The sequence below is a fragment of the Puma concolor genome, chromosome D3 (assembly GCF_028749965.1).
Source record: "Puma concolor isolate L17-30 chromosome D3, mPumCon1.1.hap2, whole genome shotgun sequence".
In the NCBI taxonomy this organism is placed as follows: Eukaryota; Metazoa; Chordata; class Mammalia; order Carnivora; family Felidae; genus Puma; species Puma concolor.
This window is the reverse complement of record NC_141678.1, coordinates 49,215,696-49,231,852: the sequence shown is the minus strand read 5'-3', so window position 1 is coordinate 49,231,852 and position 16,157 is coordinate 49,215,696. Positions and strand designations below refer to the sequence as shown.

The window sequence follows — 16,157 nt, the reverse complement described above, 5'->3', positions numbered from 1 at the left end:
AAAAAAAGACTGATGAGTTACTATCATCATCTTATAAGCTCTTTCACAGAGCCTTTGTTTTGTTTAGGGACGTGAACAATTTAGAAAAGAAATAGACACACAGGCTTTGTTTTCTCAGCAGGAGCTGCTCTATGTTTGGTACAATGGATATGGTTTTTCTTTTTTCTTTTTAAAAAATTAAGATATCCATTATCTACAAAGCAACCTTAAAGGGACAGATTGAGGATTTAATTTTAGAATTTCATGTCTGACTCTCATAGCCAGATGGTCTTTACACAGTGGAAGTTCCCTACCATCATTCATAATTGTTTCTTATCACTACTATCATTAATGTTATTATTAAGAATAATGTTGAAATCATTTAAACGCCCATGTGGAATAGTCTTGCTCCCCACCTCCCAGTGCCCATTTTAACCGATCGGGCTGGTACTCATTAAGACTCTAGAAACTGCTTTCTCTCTTGATAACTTTAAAGAAAGTATACAGATTCTTGCTTCCCATAGCAATTTGTTTATAGTGGCTCTTACTAAAACTTGAAGACTAATATGTTTGTTTTGTGTTCAATTATATTTTTGACCAGATTATTTTTATTACTAAGTTTGTTTTTAACTAGAACATATTCATGATTCTTTTTCTATTAAATAAATTTTATGTTTTTAACCATAGGATGATCCCATTGAATAAGTTTTATAGGTTTTTTTCAGGGTGGAGCAGGAAAAGGTTTTTTAAAAATTGAAATATGACATCCGTATCATTAGAGTTTTAAAGTTGGTAATATGCTTAAGGCAGACTTTTTATGGTTAGCAAAGCTGAGAGGTTCTGACACCCAAAGGATGTACGAAGAGATAACTTACATAAATGTATATGGTGCCCTGGAGGGGCCTTGATTGTATTATGGGGTTTCTCATGAACGGCTTTGGTTCAGACGGAACAGTGAAGCAAAGCTAAGTGGTTCTCTACCGAATGGGCTGTGCATGAGACGCGTTACCCTGCAAATAGAAGTACCTTTCAATGCCAGCTGGTTTACTATGAGGTGCTGAAATAAGAAACAGAACAAAATAGCTAATGAAATGTTTGTCTTATTAAAAATGTTTCCTTAAAATAAGCACTGCATTGCTTTAAAACGGATAGCCTAACAGATGACACAGAACAGTCTGAAAGTGATAAGGTCTAACATTTGGGAAAGAAGAATACACATAAGTTGGAGAATGTAGAAACTGGGTAATACAATATATCGTTGATTGATTGATTAGACTACTTCTTAGAGCTTTGAATCTGCCCTGAAATTCATTTCCTCTAATACTCAAAACTGTATTTTCTTTTTTTTATTTTGCTTTTATGTATTTTTTTGAGGTTTATTTATTTTTGAGAGAGAGAGAGTGTGTGCACAAGTGGGGAAGGGGCAGAGAGAGAGAGGGAGACACAGAATCCGAAGCAGGCTCCAGGCTTTGAGCTGTCAGCACAGAGCCCGACAGGGGCTTGAACTCACGAACCATGAGATCATGACCTGAGCCAAAGTCGGTCGCTTAACTGACTAAGCCACCTACGCGCCCCCATAATTTTGCTCTTAAAATACTTGCTTGTACTGCTTCTACAATTCCTGAAAGATAAAATATAAATAACTTCATATAAGCTATAAAATGCGTATAAGATTGCATTTTATACAAGCAATTGTACAAAATGCTTAATTCATTGTCTTACACGTGTGACGCAGTCTTGTCAAAATCAAGGATCTTAAAGGAACTGAGTTTTCCCTAGTAAACAGCATCATAGATCTAGGATTATTCATGGCTAGCATTTACGTTGGAGAAAATCTCATTTCCCTCATTATTTTACATGAAAAGGTGAGGGGTCCATGTGATTTCTAGACAAAATAACAAAAGGAGATGGAACTATTATCTTTTGAAAAGGTCATCCATGGGAAACATCAATTAATTCAGTATCTCCCATTGCATAAATGTTTCTTCTGTTTTTCTCTGTTTAAAACAGTAGTCAGGGTATCTGACCACGATTACGTTTTTATTTCTCAATTCGCCTGTGTCACTTCATAATGTGAGGTTATGAGCAGGATTCACATTGCATAGCTACAGAAGAAGCTTTGATGAAAGACCGAAGTGATTGGATGGCCTCGGTACAAGGACTTGGTATCTGTTTCTATTCAGAATTATGGGTGAGCAGAAATTGATGCCCGTCAGCCGATCTGCCACCATCAGAAGACCTACCTCTTCGGAACATGAGATATCACAGACTCTTAATATTGATGGCGACTTAGAAAACTGTTACGTTTTCCAGAGGCTAATTATAAACAGGTGGCAGTTGGGGCCAAATCTCCAGGAATCACAAACCCATTCTGTTTGAGCTTGTTAATGCCTCTATTCAACTCCAGGAAAACGTGCACATTCCACAGTATTACAGGGAGTTTCAGGTTGACTGATAAAAAACAGGTGATTTCCTCCAAAACACGGACTCAAAGATAAAATAACATAATTTGCCTTCCTGTGTGGCAGGGCCTTTCCTGGTAGTTATAGGTGAATCCTGCTGAAGCAATGATGGAAATCCTCTTATTTAGTGACATATAGGGAGAAAATGTGGCAGCCTTGCTGTGCCCAGTGATGTCTATGCATGTGCAGGTTGAACCCAGGCACTAAGGCTTCTCTCTTCTTCCGAACGGAAAGTACAGTGGGATTTTTAACTTTGATTGGGGTGTCTGGCTGCTTCAGTTAAGGGTTCTGCAATTTCACATTTCATCTCAGCAAGTAATGTCCACATCTTGTCAAATCGCCACCGAGAATGTACTGCAGGGCTACCCCTGGATCAAGCCGTGATGTTCTGCGCCAACTTGTGATTTGAGGGTTCAGCGACCACAATGCTACCCAATGAGCTGTCCCCACGTTAACAGTAAAAGGGACTGCCTCTCTCTTTAAAGGACATCCTGTTTTCTCTTCCTCAACGTTCATGGCGCTAAACTTTTTTCCGCCAAGCTCCTGGTTCCAATTCAAAATATTCTACCATAGCTTTTATGCCTTAAAAACTGGTGGAACTCATTTTGATAGTGAGACCCTGGGAGATGGAAACAAAGGTCTGTGTTTTCTTTCTGATTGTTTTCTTGCTGACAATTTTATTGCCATTGTCTTCCATGTTGCTAACGGTTTTTAGGCTGCTGCTCTCACTTCAACTATTTATTGAAAAAGGAGCTTAGAAGGATTTTTAATATACTCCCCCCCCCAACTTCTTCATGATTGGTGAAAAAAAAAAGCAGTGCAGAGATCACAAACTGCATGCATTCACTTGCACAGATATTAGTCAGATAAAAAACACTTTGGGGTAATTTCACAATTGCACGGGCTGATGGAGGTGAAGTTGGTAAATTTGTATCTTATACTTGGCAAGACATGGACCTTGCTTTTCACATGCCATTTCATTAAAACTCCTTCTTAAAATGTAAAATAAGTTGTTGTCATCCTTGATTTGAAGGTTGTGAAGTTTATTCTTCTCTTTGTATTGCCTAGTACAAAGTAAGTTTTCCTTCTGAATCCTCATAGTCTCAACTTTGAGTCTCCTTCAAACTACAAGAAAATTAGGATCCTCACCATGATAAAATGAGACTTGACTCTGCAGTCCATTTGCCACTGGGATTACCACAAAGTCAGCAATCAACTGAAAGGCGCATCACTTTAAAACGTCAATTACCGTAAGCTTAAAAAGAGTGTCTTTTTGTAAGTGATATCATTCTGAAGTATTTAAACACCTTTAACGCGAACATCTCAGAACTTAATTTGTTCGAGTGAATATTATTCTCTTCAAAGCAGTTATCTAGGAAACCAAAATCCCAGTAATTCCATTGCTTAAAATATTTTGCCAGTAGTCTTCGGTTCATTTAGGAATTAATAAGAAAATTGGCCTCATTGGTTTTAGTCATATTTTCTTTTTTGACTCTAAATAGTGTAAGCATCTTCATTATTCACTTATTCCCAGACCTGATACTCATTTTTTTGGGAGGGGTGGGAGGAGAGTGCTTGTTTCCAAAAGTTAAACCTCAAAGGACAGGGATTTGCTGCCATCAGAGATATTTAAAAGATTGTGCTAACAGGTTGTTAGGACAACTCCAGAAAGGGAATTCTGGAAGTATGGTTTTTAGGCCATGTCAGTATAATTTAGAATGCTGTGCAGTTTCTCAAGCTGAGTGCCTTCAGGGGGGTACCACTCACCTTTGTCCTACCCCTACCCCTCCTGGCCTGATCTTGGTCTTGTCACTGACTGGCGTGTGACCTTGGGCAAGCTGCTTCCGCTTCCTCATCTGTAAAATGATGTAAAGAACTAGAAGTCCACAAATGATCTGCCCAGCTCTAACATTCCAGGATGGTGACACAAGGCCCTCCAGACTTTAATAAAAGTGGTTTCGAGCCACACCTTCTATGTATTAAGTCATATCAGTCTCTTGTCTTCTCACATCCTCCTATATTAACATTTAGTGCCATTTGGGGGGCAAGAACAAAGTTCTTATTCAACTGAATTTGGGGTTTTGTGACCATTTAAAATTTTTCATTGCAGATTAGAGGATGTATCTACCTTGTGTTGGGTGGGAGCGGGGGGGGGGGGGGGGGGGAAGAAAGATAATGAGCAAAGAAAAATGTGACTTTGTTTCATGTTGTTTTGGGGGCCCTTCGTTTTTTTCTTCCTACAGGTCACTGATTTCCTCAAAGCAGATACCCGCGTCATGTGAACTTGTGTTAAAAAAAAATCTACCAACGCCCCTGATTCTCATAATGACATTAATCACTCATGTTGCTATTACACTGATGTGATTGGCGATCTTTTTTAGAACCTTGAGCCTTCCCTTTGCTGCTGGGATTGCAGCAGTTTCTTACCTTAAAAGAAAGATGATAGTTTAAAAAAGACTTCCTGTGCAAGGCTGCCAATTGCAGGTATTCACAGGACATGTCTGCTTCTATTTAGGGATTTCTCTTTCTTTCCTTCTTTCTTTTTTTCTTTCTTTCTTTCTTCTTCTTCTTTTTTTTTTTTTTTTTTTTTTTTTTTTAGTTTCGTTGGCCTTACAGCCTGGTCTTTTTCATAAGAAATGTCAGCAAAGTCTTTGAATTAATGAACTGTGAAGTGCTCAAAAAAATATACCTTTTCAAAAAGTATCCTGCAAGGATATAACACTAATGAAAGGTGACCTCAGAGTTACAACCAAATATCCCACTGTAACTAGAAAGAATGAAGATAACGACTGGCTCAGGCACAATCTCTTTGAACAAAGACCTAGAAAAGAAGGAGTGGTGATGAGGAGCGGGGGGAGATCAGAAGTAGAGTTGCAATCTGGGGAAATGTGTTTATGTTAGACTCTCTTTAGCTCTGTTGAGCACTTCCGTCAAATAATGGAATTATTCAACCCCCCCCCCCCCCATAAAAGGTACCAGGTGGAGAGAAGCAAACAGAAGGGAGCTGGCAAGATATGTTCAGAAGGTTGATCAAATAAAACCTAAACGGCAGGTCTTTGGCTACACCTAATGTAGGTTTTGTTTTAATTTTGCTATTTTTTTAAAAAATGTGGTGTAACTCCTTCAATCTTTTTGCAATTCTGCATGGTTGAACATTTGAAATGAGTTTGTGTATCACCCCCAGGCGCTGATTCAGACTTGATTGGGGCAAAGCAGACTGCATGTGCTTATTTTTATCCACGTCATTTGGGACGTTATGTCGCCAAAGGAACCAAAAATGTGCTGCTCTGTTGCCAAATTATCACCTATCCTTTGATCAGACAGGGCGGTGATCCTCATCAACAAGTTGTGCGACCTTAGTGTAACAGCAATGTCAGGTCAACTTGAGAAAGTGAAGAGAGAGCCCTAAACACAAATAAAAAGAAACAACCAACAATCCTTATAATTATCATCATCTGCTGCTTTTCCCTCTTTTGGCAAAGAAACACTCCATCCATTTGCAGAAATCGCCCGCGGAAACGTTACATCAAAACTAATCACAACGATTAAAATCAGCTTTTCTGTGCAAGAGGAGGGTAAAAAGCAAGTTGGAGGCTGGAATAAGACTGTTTTTCCACCAAAAAAAAAAAAAAACCTGGAAAAAAAATTCCTATATGTGTATTTATCTATACGTATACGTAGAGCTTTATTTTTGAAGGAGATCAATTGTCTGCCCAGTGATCAGTTAATTTGATTTAAGTTTTATTTTGGAGATTGATTTAGACTGGAGGTAGAGGCATGAGCTAATTGTATCCTGATCCTTGCCTTGAGGGGTTTCAAAGCCCTGGAGCAACTCTTCTCTGTATTTTGTTCTGTCTACCTTAGCCAAGCTATTGCATTTCTCTCTGGTGTGGCGAGCCGAGCAGATCGCTGGGAGAGAAATCGGAAAAGGGGGGAGAGGAAAAGGAAAAGGGGACTTGGAGAGAGACTTTGTGCTTCAATGTTTCAGGTAAGATCTGACGGTTTGGGTTTGTTATTATTTGCTAAGGAGGGTATGGCTGGGACTTTGGGCGCAACTCGCTTTTACGCATGTGCCAGGCATGGGGCGAGAGCGCGGCACACTCGCACACACACAGCCCGCCGCGGCGGCTCGGGATCCGCTCGGGCCGGCGGCGGGGCAGCGGCCGTCGCCTGCTCCGGGGCTGCTTCTGCGGGTTCTCGGCTTTCTTCCTCGAGCGGGAGCGGGCGCGAGCGGGGCGGAGCGGGCGCGGCCGGCGGGGCCGGGGCCGGGGCGGCCGGAGCCCGCGCGCTGGGGCCCGGTTCCGGATCTGGAAGCTGAGCAGCCGCGGCTCTCGGAGCCTGTGCCAGCGCCGCTCGCCCGCCCGCCGCTCGCGCGCCAGCCTCCCCGGCGGCCGCTTCGCCGCGGCTCTCCCCCGCCCTCCCCTCACCCCTCCCTCCTCGCCGAGCCGCGCGCGTCCCTTTCTTCCCGGCGCAGAGCTCCGCGCCCGCACAGCAGCCCCGCCGAGAGCCTCCCGGCGCCGCGGGCCCGGCCCGCCGCCGCCGGCCCGAGCGCCCCCAGCCGAGCGCAGCGCCCAGCGGGGCGCGCGGGGGCGGCGGCGCCCCGGGCTCCGCTCCTGCCGCCTGCCGGGGGTGGGGGCCCGCCGCCCCCTCCTCGCCCGCAGCCTCGGTGGCGCCCCCGGACGCCCAGTGAAAGACGCCATTGTGGCTGCCGAGCGGATCGGGCCCCGAGGCGGTTTTTCCTTCCCCTTTTGCCCGGGCCGGACCGCGCCGCTCCCTCTTTGTGAGCCGCGGCCGGTGCCCAGCGCTGTCCGCCGTCCGTCTCCGGCCGGGCTGATCCGGATTCGCCGCCTCCGCCCACCCGGGCGCCTTTAAAGCCCCCTCCCACCACTCCCTCCCTTTTCCAGCCCCCCCCCCCCCCCCGGGTGCAAACGTTTCATTTATTTTTAAAAAGCTCTCATTCCTCTTCCTCCCCACCTCCTCCCCGGATAAAGGGCACGGCACATGCTCCGGATTAGAAGTCTCCTTGGGAGGCGGGGACGGGGGAGGGGGTGCCGGGGTGGGGGAAGGATGTGAGCGCTGCAGGTAATGGCTGTGGCTTTGCTGCGCTCGCCTCTACTCCGCGATGCCTGCAGCGCCGAGTCCGAGCCCGGAGCCCGCATCCTTCCCTCCCCTTCTGGCGGCCAAGGTTCCCTTAAAGGGACAGAGTGTCCCGGCCGCCTCCCGTCTCCGCGCCTGAACCAGCGCTTGGGGCACGGAGGTGGGCGGGAGGGATGCAGTTTGGCTCCTCTCTGACCTCTTTCCTCCCCTCCACCCCGCCACCCCGCCGCCCCTCTTTATTGAAATGTGAAGTGTGCTTCCTCTCCCGCCCCCCAGAGGGACCCGGCTGGAAAATAGAGTCCGAGCCTCCTCAAAAAAGAATGGGGTGGGGTGGGGGGCGCGTTCTGGCGAGTTCGCGTTAAAAGTGAGGTCGACCCCCAAAACATCCAGGGAGAGAGCACCAGACTTGAGGTGCAGAAATCCCTTACCTGGACGCGTGCTCCGCACGGCCGCCCCAGTACCGAAACTTCCTAGCTAGATCGGGTCGGCAGTGTCTGCCTTTGTGCTTTCGAACACTTGCAACTGTCGTGGAAATGATTTTCTGGTATCAAAACGTTTTCACCGTGACTGTGCTTCGGGGGCCGGCTGGGCGGAAACCAACTAAGTTAGCAAAGTTGCAAATGGGGCTGTCGGCTTTGTGCGTGGAGAACAGCACGCAGGAACTGCCCAGTGTCCCCGTGGCACCGGCTTCCTCGCTAAGAGGTGCACCGCAGTAGGCAGCAGTAATTTGGTACAAATGCTGCATTACCTTTTAGATCATAGAGAACTGGCGGCTGCTTTCAAGCAAATCTTTGACGTGTGTGTGTGTGTGTGTGTGTGTGTGTGTGTGTGTGTGTCCTTGGTGGAACTGGGAGAGACATAACAGTTTAACATACTCATTCTTTAAGAAACGTTTGCCTTCTGTTTTCAATCAACTAAGCTGGCAGCTAGAGATACAAGTTTATTTGAGAATACCCTCTGGGTACCAAGCATGCTTGGATTGTTTTAGCAAATTAAAAATGAGCAAAATGCTTTTACCTTCTCAGCAGTAGACTCCTTAAGAGACCTCCTGTTTTGTGTGTATGTGTGTTCTTTGGAGAAACATCTTCTGTGTTTATCTCAAATGTGTTTTTAATGTGGAAAAGGAGAAAATAAAGGATTTTTAAAGGCTGAGGCTGATGCCTTGCATGATTCATTAAATCTGATTTTACATCAAGGAATTTACCTGCATATGTAGGAAACCGTGGAATCTAATAGCTAACCTACTTGGTGAATTTGAAATAGTAGTGGGTCCATTTGTCTCCTGGATAATGGGCGATGTGCCGATCTATTCCTCGTGTTTATATTTGTGTGGCATTTGGCTTACCGTGAGGGGCTGGTGTTCAGGAGACCGCACACTGGCTGCAACAATTTGGCTCAGGAGTCCTGCTGCTGCTTGAATGCAAAGAATTGTTAGCAATTGTTATGATGACAGTAGGTTTAATGTTTACTAATTAGGTTGCAAAGGTGACCGTTGAATTTTAAAACTTTGCATCACGGAGAAAACTTCATTGGTTTTAAGCAATATGATTACAAAAAAGAAAGTAGGCAAAAATATCATACATTTGCTGGGAAGAAATTTTGAAGCGGATCGAGCGTGAATGATAGTTGGCAAAAAATCTCCCACCACAGTATTCAAAATGACTGCAGTGATTTTGCTGTATTAATTATGCCCGAAGCACAATATAAAGTTCTCTAACACACACTAGAGGTCTCTCTTCTAGCTGTAAGATTTTCATATTTGTAATTCTTTGCCAGGGCTTGCATAGTAGGGGTGCGCAATGATAGCTTGGTTCATCCTTATTTAAGTAATAGTGATTTACTGACCATCCACATTACTCTGATGTGAGGTATTTATTTCGGAGAATATTCAGTAATTATGGTACAAATTATACTACCTAAGTACTGGGAAAGTAAATGTATTAAGACTTCTACTAGATGATGATGAAAATGTATTATCCCATTTGTTAAATAGCATTATGGACCTTTTGGCATACGATTATTTATCCAAAGCAGTTTGTTGTTAAATGTAAAAGTAATTAGCGAAAGATGTATTGTATCCAAGAACTTTCTGAAAATTAAACTTCCATGTAGTTCTAGGTTTAGCAATAAGTTGTTTGCACAAATGCTTTCTTTTCTCAACATCTTAAAATCAGAATGATTGTTCCCTAATTCTGAAATGTGGTGTTTTCTGCTAAGATCTTTTCCATTTTGAATCATTCAAAGGATATTTGTTTGTGAGCCATCAGTTCATTAAGGCTTATATTTAGTTGGATCTTAAACTGTATTTCCGGACCTTCTTTGGGACTGCAATTTACAGTTTCCCAAGCAAGGGGAGCTCTTATTTTCTCCATCTTTAGGATGAACCATCTTGGGAATGAAAATGAAAATTTCGGATGCAAGCACGTTTGCTTATTTTAATAGCTTACTCATGCAGAAGCGCGAAACAATTCAATTTTCTTAGGCACTCTGGCTTTTCATTCATAAAAATGTACTAGATGTAAATCACGTTAAGCGTGTTGATGAGTTTGATTTGAGATAACAGTGTGGAAGGCAAAACAGAGATTATCCTTTAAGAATAACAAGCCAGTATTCATTCGGTTCATTTATTGATTCAACAAATATTTATTTGTGCCTGCTGTATACAAAACACTGTGTTAGATGCCAGAGACCCAATGGTGAGAAAAAGCATTCAGAGTCCCCAGTCTCCTGGAGCTTAAGATTCACATGGAGAGAGACAGACGTTAATCAAGCAGTTGAACAACGATTAGAGCTTTGAAGTATAAGGGACTTAATCAGATTTGTGTTTTGAAAGGATAATTCCAGTGTTACTGTGGGCGATGAATAGTGGCACCAAGAATGGATGAGGCATAGCCCTTGGAAGACTATAACAATCATTCAGGCAAGAGAAGATATAGCTGAGGTTCAGGTAGTAGCAGGGGAAACAGAGGGATGGAAGGTAAAATTGTAGGCTGTATTTAGAGGGTGAAATTGACAGAATGTAGCAAAAGGATTGGTTTATCAGTGAACAAGAAGAGAGATGGCGATGCCTAGGTTTCTGATGTGTTAACTGAACAGACATTGGGATTCTGAAGACGGGGCAGATTTTGTAGCTTTCGCTTCATTTCTAGTAGCCAGAATGAGGAGCACTGATGAGTCTCATTTACATCCTGTGTAACTGAGCTCACAAGGGGAACCGGAGTTCCTCCAATCTCTCCACTTGCTTGACAATTGTGTATGGAGCATGTACCGTGTCAGGCGCTGATCTCCCTGCTCTCACCCTGTTATCCAGGGTGCCTTTTCATTTATGAACTAAACCGCGATGGTCTGTGTATCCAATTCCAGCTAAGTTGGAATTCATCATTTTTTAAAAAAGTTTCTTAATGTTCATTCATTTTTTGAGAGAGACAGAGCGTGAGTGGGGGAGGAGCAGAGAGGGGGGAGACACAGAATCCGAAGCAGGCCCCAGGCTCTGAGCTGTCAGCACAGAGCCCGACGCAGGGCTCGATCTCACGAACTGCGAGATCATGACCTGAGCTGAAGTTGGACGCTTAACCAACGGGGCCACCAGGCACCCCCTCATTTGAATAGGCCTGTGTTTAACCTTCTGAAAGACAGTCAAGTCTGTGCCTACAGTGCAGGTAATTGTGTTAAAAGTTTCATGAGCATATATTAAATTATTAGAAAACTTCTTCAACCACGCTTTTTAAAAGCCCACCGACATACAAATAACTGGCACAATTCTTAGAGATCAGTAACAGAACTTTTCAGAACCTCAGCACAGTAGCATTTGTTTGGTCTGATTTGAGTTAGCTCTGCTTTCTCCCCCTTAGTTAGATTTTAGTGCCTGTGTCCCCTCACTTTTTGTACTGATCCTAGGCTAGTGTGTGTCTCAGTACTACACTTTAATACTTATGTGGAACTGTTTTCGGTATTTCTAATATTTTGTCCATTCTTTCCATTCATTCTTATTTCTCTAAAACGCGTTCCCTCACATTGCGCCTCACAAGCACGTGCAACAATCAGGAAATAGTGTTTTGCCCAATATGTTATTCACCACCAAAATAACATTGGCTGATGAACAGTAGATTAATTTTAAAAATAATCTTAAAATTAGGTATTCAGTTTTTCTTTCAACTTCAAAACTGATTTGAAAGAGAATTTCAGTGAAAGAAATCTGCCATGAATGCTTATAATAGCCTTTCCCCTTTCTGTTTGTACTTCTAGGAAATTCCAGGTTGGAGCTCCTTCCAAGAAATTCGGGTTTCAGTTATTTCCAGGAAACAATTTGAAAACCACTCTCTGCGTAGGAATTTGATACACAAATGTGATTCCATAAGATGCTTTTTTTTTTTTTTTTTTTTTTTTTTTTGGTGATTCTCATGTGGGTGGCCCTGAGGGCAGGCTGTGCTTGGACAAACATCTTCATTTCAACCAAACACATGGAGATCCGTTTCTTCTATAAATATGGGAATGATAATAACTCTCCAACCTGCCTTATAGGATGTGGAGAGGCAAAATATGAGTATGTATAGCAAACTGATGTGTAAATAAATAGCATCGAGCCAGCCTACGGGCAGTTTTTCTAAAGGATCCATCCAAATTCTGGCCCCTTGCTGCAAATAACGGAGGGCAGTCTAGACTACTTCAGTAAACGCCCAAAACAGCACTGTAAGCCAGCCCCCATTTTACAGGTGTATGAAGTAAGGAATAAAAAGATTCTGTGACTTGTCTGAGGTCAAAGACTAGGCTACTGGCATAGCAGAGAATCTAGTCCAGCGAGCTGACTACAAACCCCTACCCACCATTAGCCACTCTCCTGTCCCGCCTACACTTCTACTTCTTTCTGTCCAGTAGAAACTATTTGAACACTTTTCAGAGGCACTTGGCACAGAGTGTTTTTCTTCTCTGCCACCAGCTTCCATTCGTCATCTCTTCTCTTCTTCCTGCTCCCATCCACCCTGGCATCCCCTCACTAGCACCTGCACCTTCCCTGCTCGTACACAAGAGCAGAGAGAGAACAAATGAAAAGCGATTTGCAGTTGTTGTGATCATACATCTGAATCGCTCCCTCGCTCCTGCTGAGCAAATCATTCACTCTCCCATATCTGTCATGCAGGCCAAAATGCAGATTTGTTTTCCATTCAATGAGAACCGACGATAATTCAGGTCTTGCTGTCGACACTGAGGCTGCTGTTAGGAAGAGTTAAGAACTGAAGAGAATGTTAACTAGATAGATTTCAGATGCTTGCTAGAGGAAGGGATATTCTTCCTGATCAATCTTTCCAAAGCATCTGCTGCTACATTACGTAGTGTTGTGTGGCACTTTTACTTTACCGGGATTCTGTGCTAATGGGACAGAAAATGTGTGTAAAATGAACGACCCAGACTCTCTACATGAGAAAAAACATCTACATAACCCCATGTTGCCAACCCTTCTCTCCTCCACCCGTCCACTCCCACTACCCACATTCAACTCTCACTCCAGCTCTAACTGTATTATCTAGTGTAAGTTACTTAATCTCCCTAAGCTTCGGTTTTCTGAACTGTAAATGAGACAGGAAGAGTCACTCTAAATGAGATAATAGTATAAGGTCTTTGTAAATGAAATAATATAAGATCATTGACAAGGAGATAATAATAAATCCTAGGGTGGTTCTGAGGACTGGATGCATGTGCCTGGCACGTAGTAAGCACTCAGGAAATATCCATTTAATATCATTAAATGGGACTACGTTTATTCCTCTTTGCTTCCTTAGTTCCTGATATGTGCCTGGCACACAGGATAAGTGCCCAATAAGTAATTACTGGATACATGAACACAGAATTTCAGAGAACACAAGAATAAGGCCAGATGGTGAATTCACTTCCCTGTAAGTACTTTTTGCCATTGACAGGAGGGTCCAAGTCCTGCCAGATGCCCTTGCTGGATAGTTATGGGCTTATTCTAACCAATTCGATCAACCATTTGGGAACAGACTAACTCTGATCTGGGGAACTAGTAATGCCAAATAGGGCATTGCTTCAAAGACATCATCAGCTTACCTTTCAGTTACTCACATGACAGTCCTTCTGTGCACGGTTGTCATGAGATTTCCAAGATCTGCAGACGTTTAGAACTGATTCTGTGAAATGATGAAACCACTAGGTTCTGAACCCATATTGGGAAATCAGTGAATTTGCTTATTATACAGCAAAGAAACATCGGAACAGATCTGATACCCATTCCATCCAGCAGATGGCAGTGGTATACATTCACAAGCAAAATTCTTGGCCTAGCCTCTGGTCTTTCTCTTACTTTCTCACCATTGCCCCACCCTCAGTGCAAAGGGAAGCCTGAGCCAACTTTAAAAACCTCCTTTGGCTCCTTCACAGAAACAACTGAGGCTCAACAGTGGTGGCTGGAAGAATCCACCCCTCGGAGTTACCCATTTGCCCCTGTGCTGTGGACCAGGGAGGGGAGAGAAAGCAGGCACGGTGGTCTATTCAGATCCACTCGCTGTCCGTTTCCCAGAGACAAGTTAAGAGATCTGTTTTCCTATGCATTTAAGCAAATCAATACAAGGAAGTGCTGTCAACCTCTGGCATGCAGGATGCTGGCACATGCTGTGCGTTAAGAGCATCTGGGTTGCCAGTTAGTAATCAGGAATACTAGTGAAGGTGATAAGCCATCTGAGGCAGGCATGTGCCACCAGGGAATGGAACAGTCATGTGCAACTAGAGACTCGCATGTAACCCTCTGATGTCAGCGTACTGACATCAGCTGCCTCTTCTACTTGCTTAGAACCGTGGACCCACCATTAGCTGTATGACCCGAAACCTTGGCTTCACCCACCCCTGAGGGTTGTGGTAAGAATTAAATAGTAACACCAGTATAGCACCTCCTATGTGCCAGGATGTTTTCCAAAGACTTTGTAATATAGTATCTAATCCAATTTCCATTTGTCACCCAAGAGGATGGTACTGTTAGTATCTTTGAGATGAGGAAATCAGGGCCCAGAGAGATTAAGTAACTTGTCCAGGGCCGCATACTGGTGAGTGACAGAGCCAGGATTTGGATGCTGCACTCAGGCTTCCATGTTTGTGCTCTTAACTCCCAGGTACTACTGCCTCTTCTTAATAATGGTTGCTACCAGTAGTTAATAAGTATTAAGCACTTTTCTTGTGCTCGGAATTTCACGTATGTTAGCTCTCCTATTCCTCTCAGCCACCTATAAGGTGGGTGTCATTAATCTCCCACCTTAGCAAGTGAAGAAAAAAAAATATTTACTACTCTGTGCCCCCCAGGAAACCAATTTAATGGGGGAGATTGTACTATATTACAGTGCTAAATGGTGGGTCCCTCTGTAACTACTAGAGTGATTTAGAGATAAGAGAAATCAACAGTGTGAGTATACGGGGGTTTTGTTCAATTGTATGAGATAAGGCACATGAAAAAAATGTTAAATGTCTTACCCTTTAAAATTTCTACCAGGGCCTTTAGGTATTTATAACCTCAGAACCATTTTCAGAAATTGTGAGTGGCCCGCAAAGTTGGCAGTTGGTCTTATTTCTGTTTAGCACTGGTTTCCTCTCCAGAATCACTGCTCATCATTTTTTGAGGAGGTAAGAAGGTCCAGGTGCTTTGCCAGATGGCCATCACCTTCCTGTATACATGAGGGCCAACTCTTAGCACAGCGCTGTTGCATATGAGTTCCAGGAATTCACATGGGGAAAGAAATTCACCTGCTATATGAACTAACTCAACCTCTCTCTGATCAGAAATGCCGTTCCAACTCTGGGAACAGGAAGCAGGTTTTAGAATCTGCAGTCTAATGACTTTGGACCTGACCTTTCTTCAGTATGCTTGAATGAAGTTGGGGAGAACAGACAACTCTCTAAATGAGGGCCACAATTTCAGAATGAAGCCTTCCTTCATGCTGGCAATACTATAGTTCAGTGGTCCATAGTATTGAGAAATGGATCACTCTAAGGTTGCACAAATTAAACTAGCTAAGAGCTGCAGGTGGTTTTCTGTAGGAAACACAGATCTTAATTTAGACCTACCTCTAGTGTAGCTCATCCCCACTTAGTAGAAGGACCCATGGAAATTCATGACCAGTGGATTCACGGGGACCCCGCCAGTCATGTATATTGCTGGGCAATGAACCAGAGCTGACCAAGTGAAAGAATGGAAGTTCTGTAAACTTCTACCTTAAGAAATCAGAGACATTTCTTATCATTTTTTTTCTTCCAATTAAGCCTTTGTGCTCATGCAAATCTTTGAACAATGTTATTCTTTCATTTCTGATATGCCTTTATGTCTAAATGCATTAGAAACTTAAGACTATTTCTGGCTAAAGCACTTTAAAAAAGCTTAATCATTTAGCTCTGTATAATTGTTTAAGGGGTCTTCTTTGTTTCTTTTTTTTCCCCCCTTTTTAGGAAAATTCCGAGTCGAAATGCATCTTAAGATGTAGGCCTAGATTCTAATTTTACTTTGGAAACATGCCCCCAGATTCCTTTGAGTCACATTTTTGTTTTCATTGTACCATTGAAGCATTCATATATCCCGAATTATTTCTGACAACTTTTTTGCAAACTACAAATGCGTGGTAAACA

At 43.2% G+C, this 16,157-nt stretch overlaps 1 protein-coding gene across 1 annotated transcript in view; it reads left to right on the top strand.

The window, feature by feature from the left end:
• Positions 1–6,293: 6,293 nt before the first annotated feature.
• Positions 6,294–16,157, top strand: part of KCTD1 (potassium channel tetramerization domain containing 1) — a 187,684-nt gene continuing 177,820 nt past the window's right edge. The window contains exon 1 of the mRNA XM_086682658.1: positions 6,294–6,429. Within this exon, the coding sequence (XP_086538784.1) occupies positions 6,421–6,429 (9 nt within the window). The 5' untranslated portion in view covers positions 6,294–6,420. The remainder of the gene's footprint in view (positions 6,430–16,157) is intronic.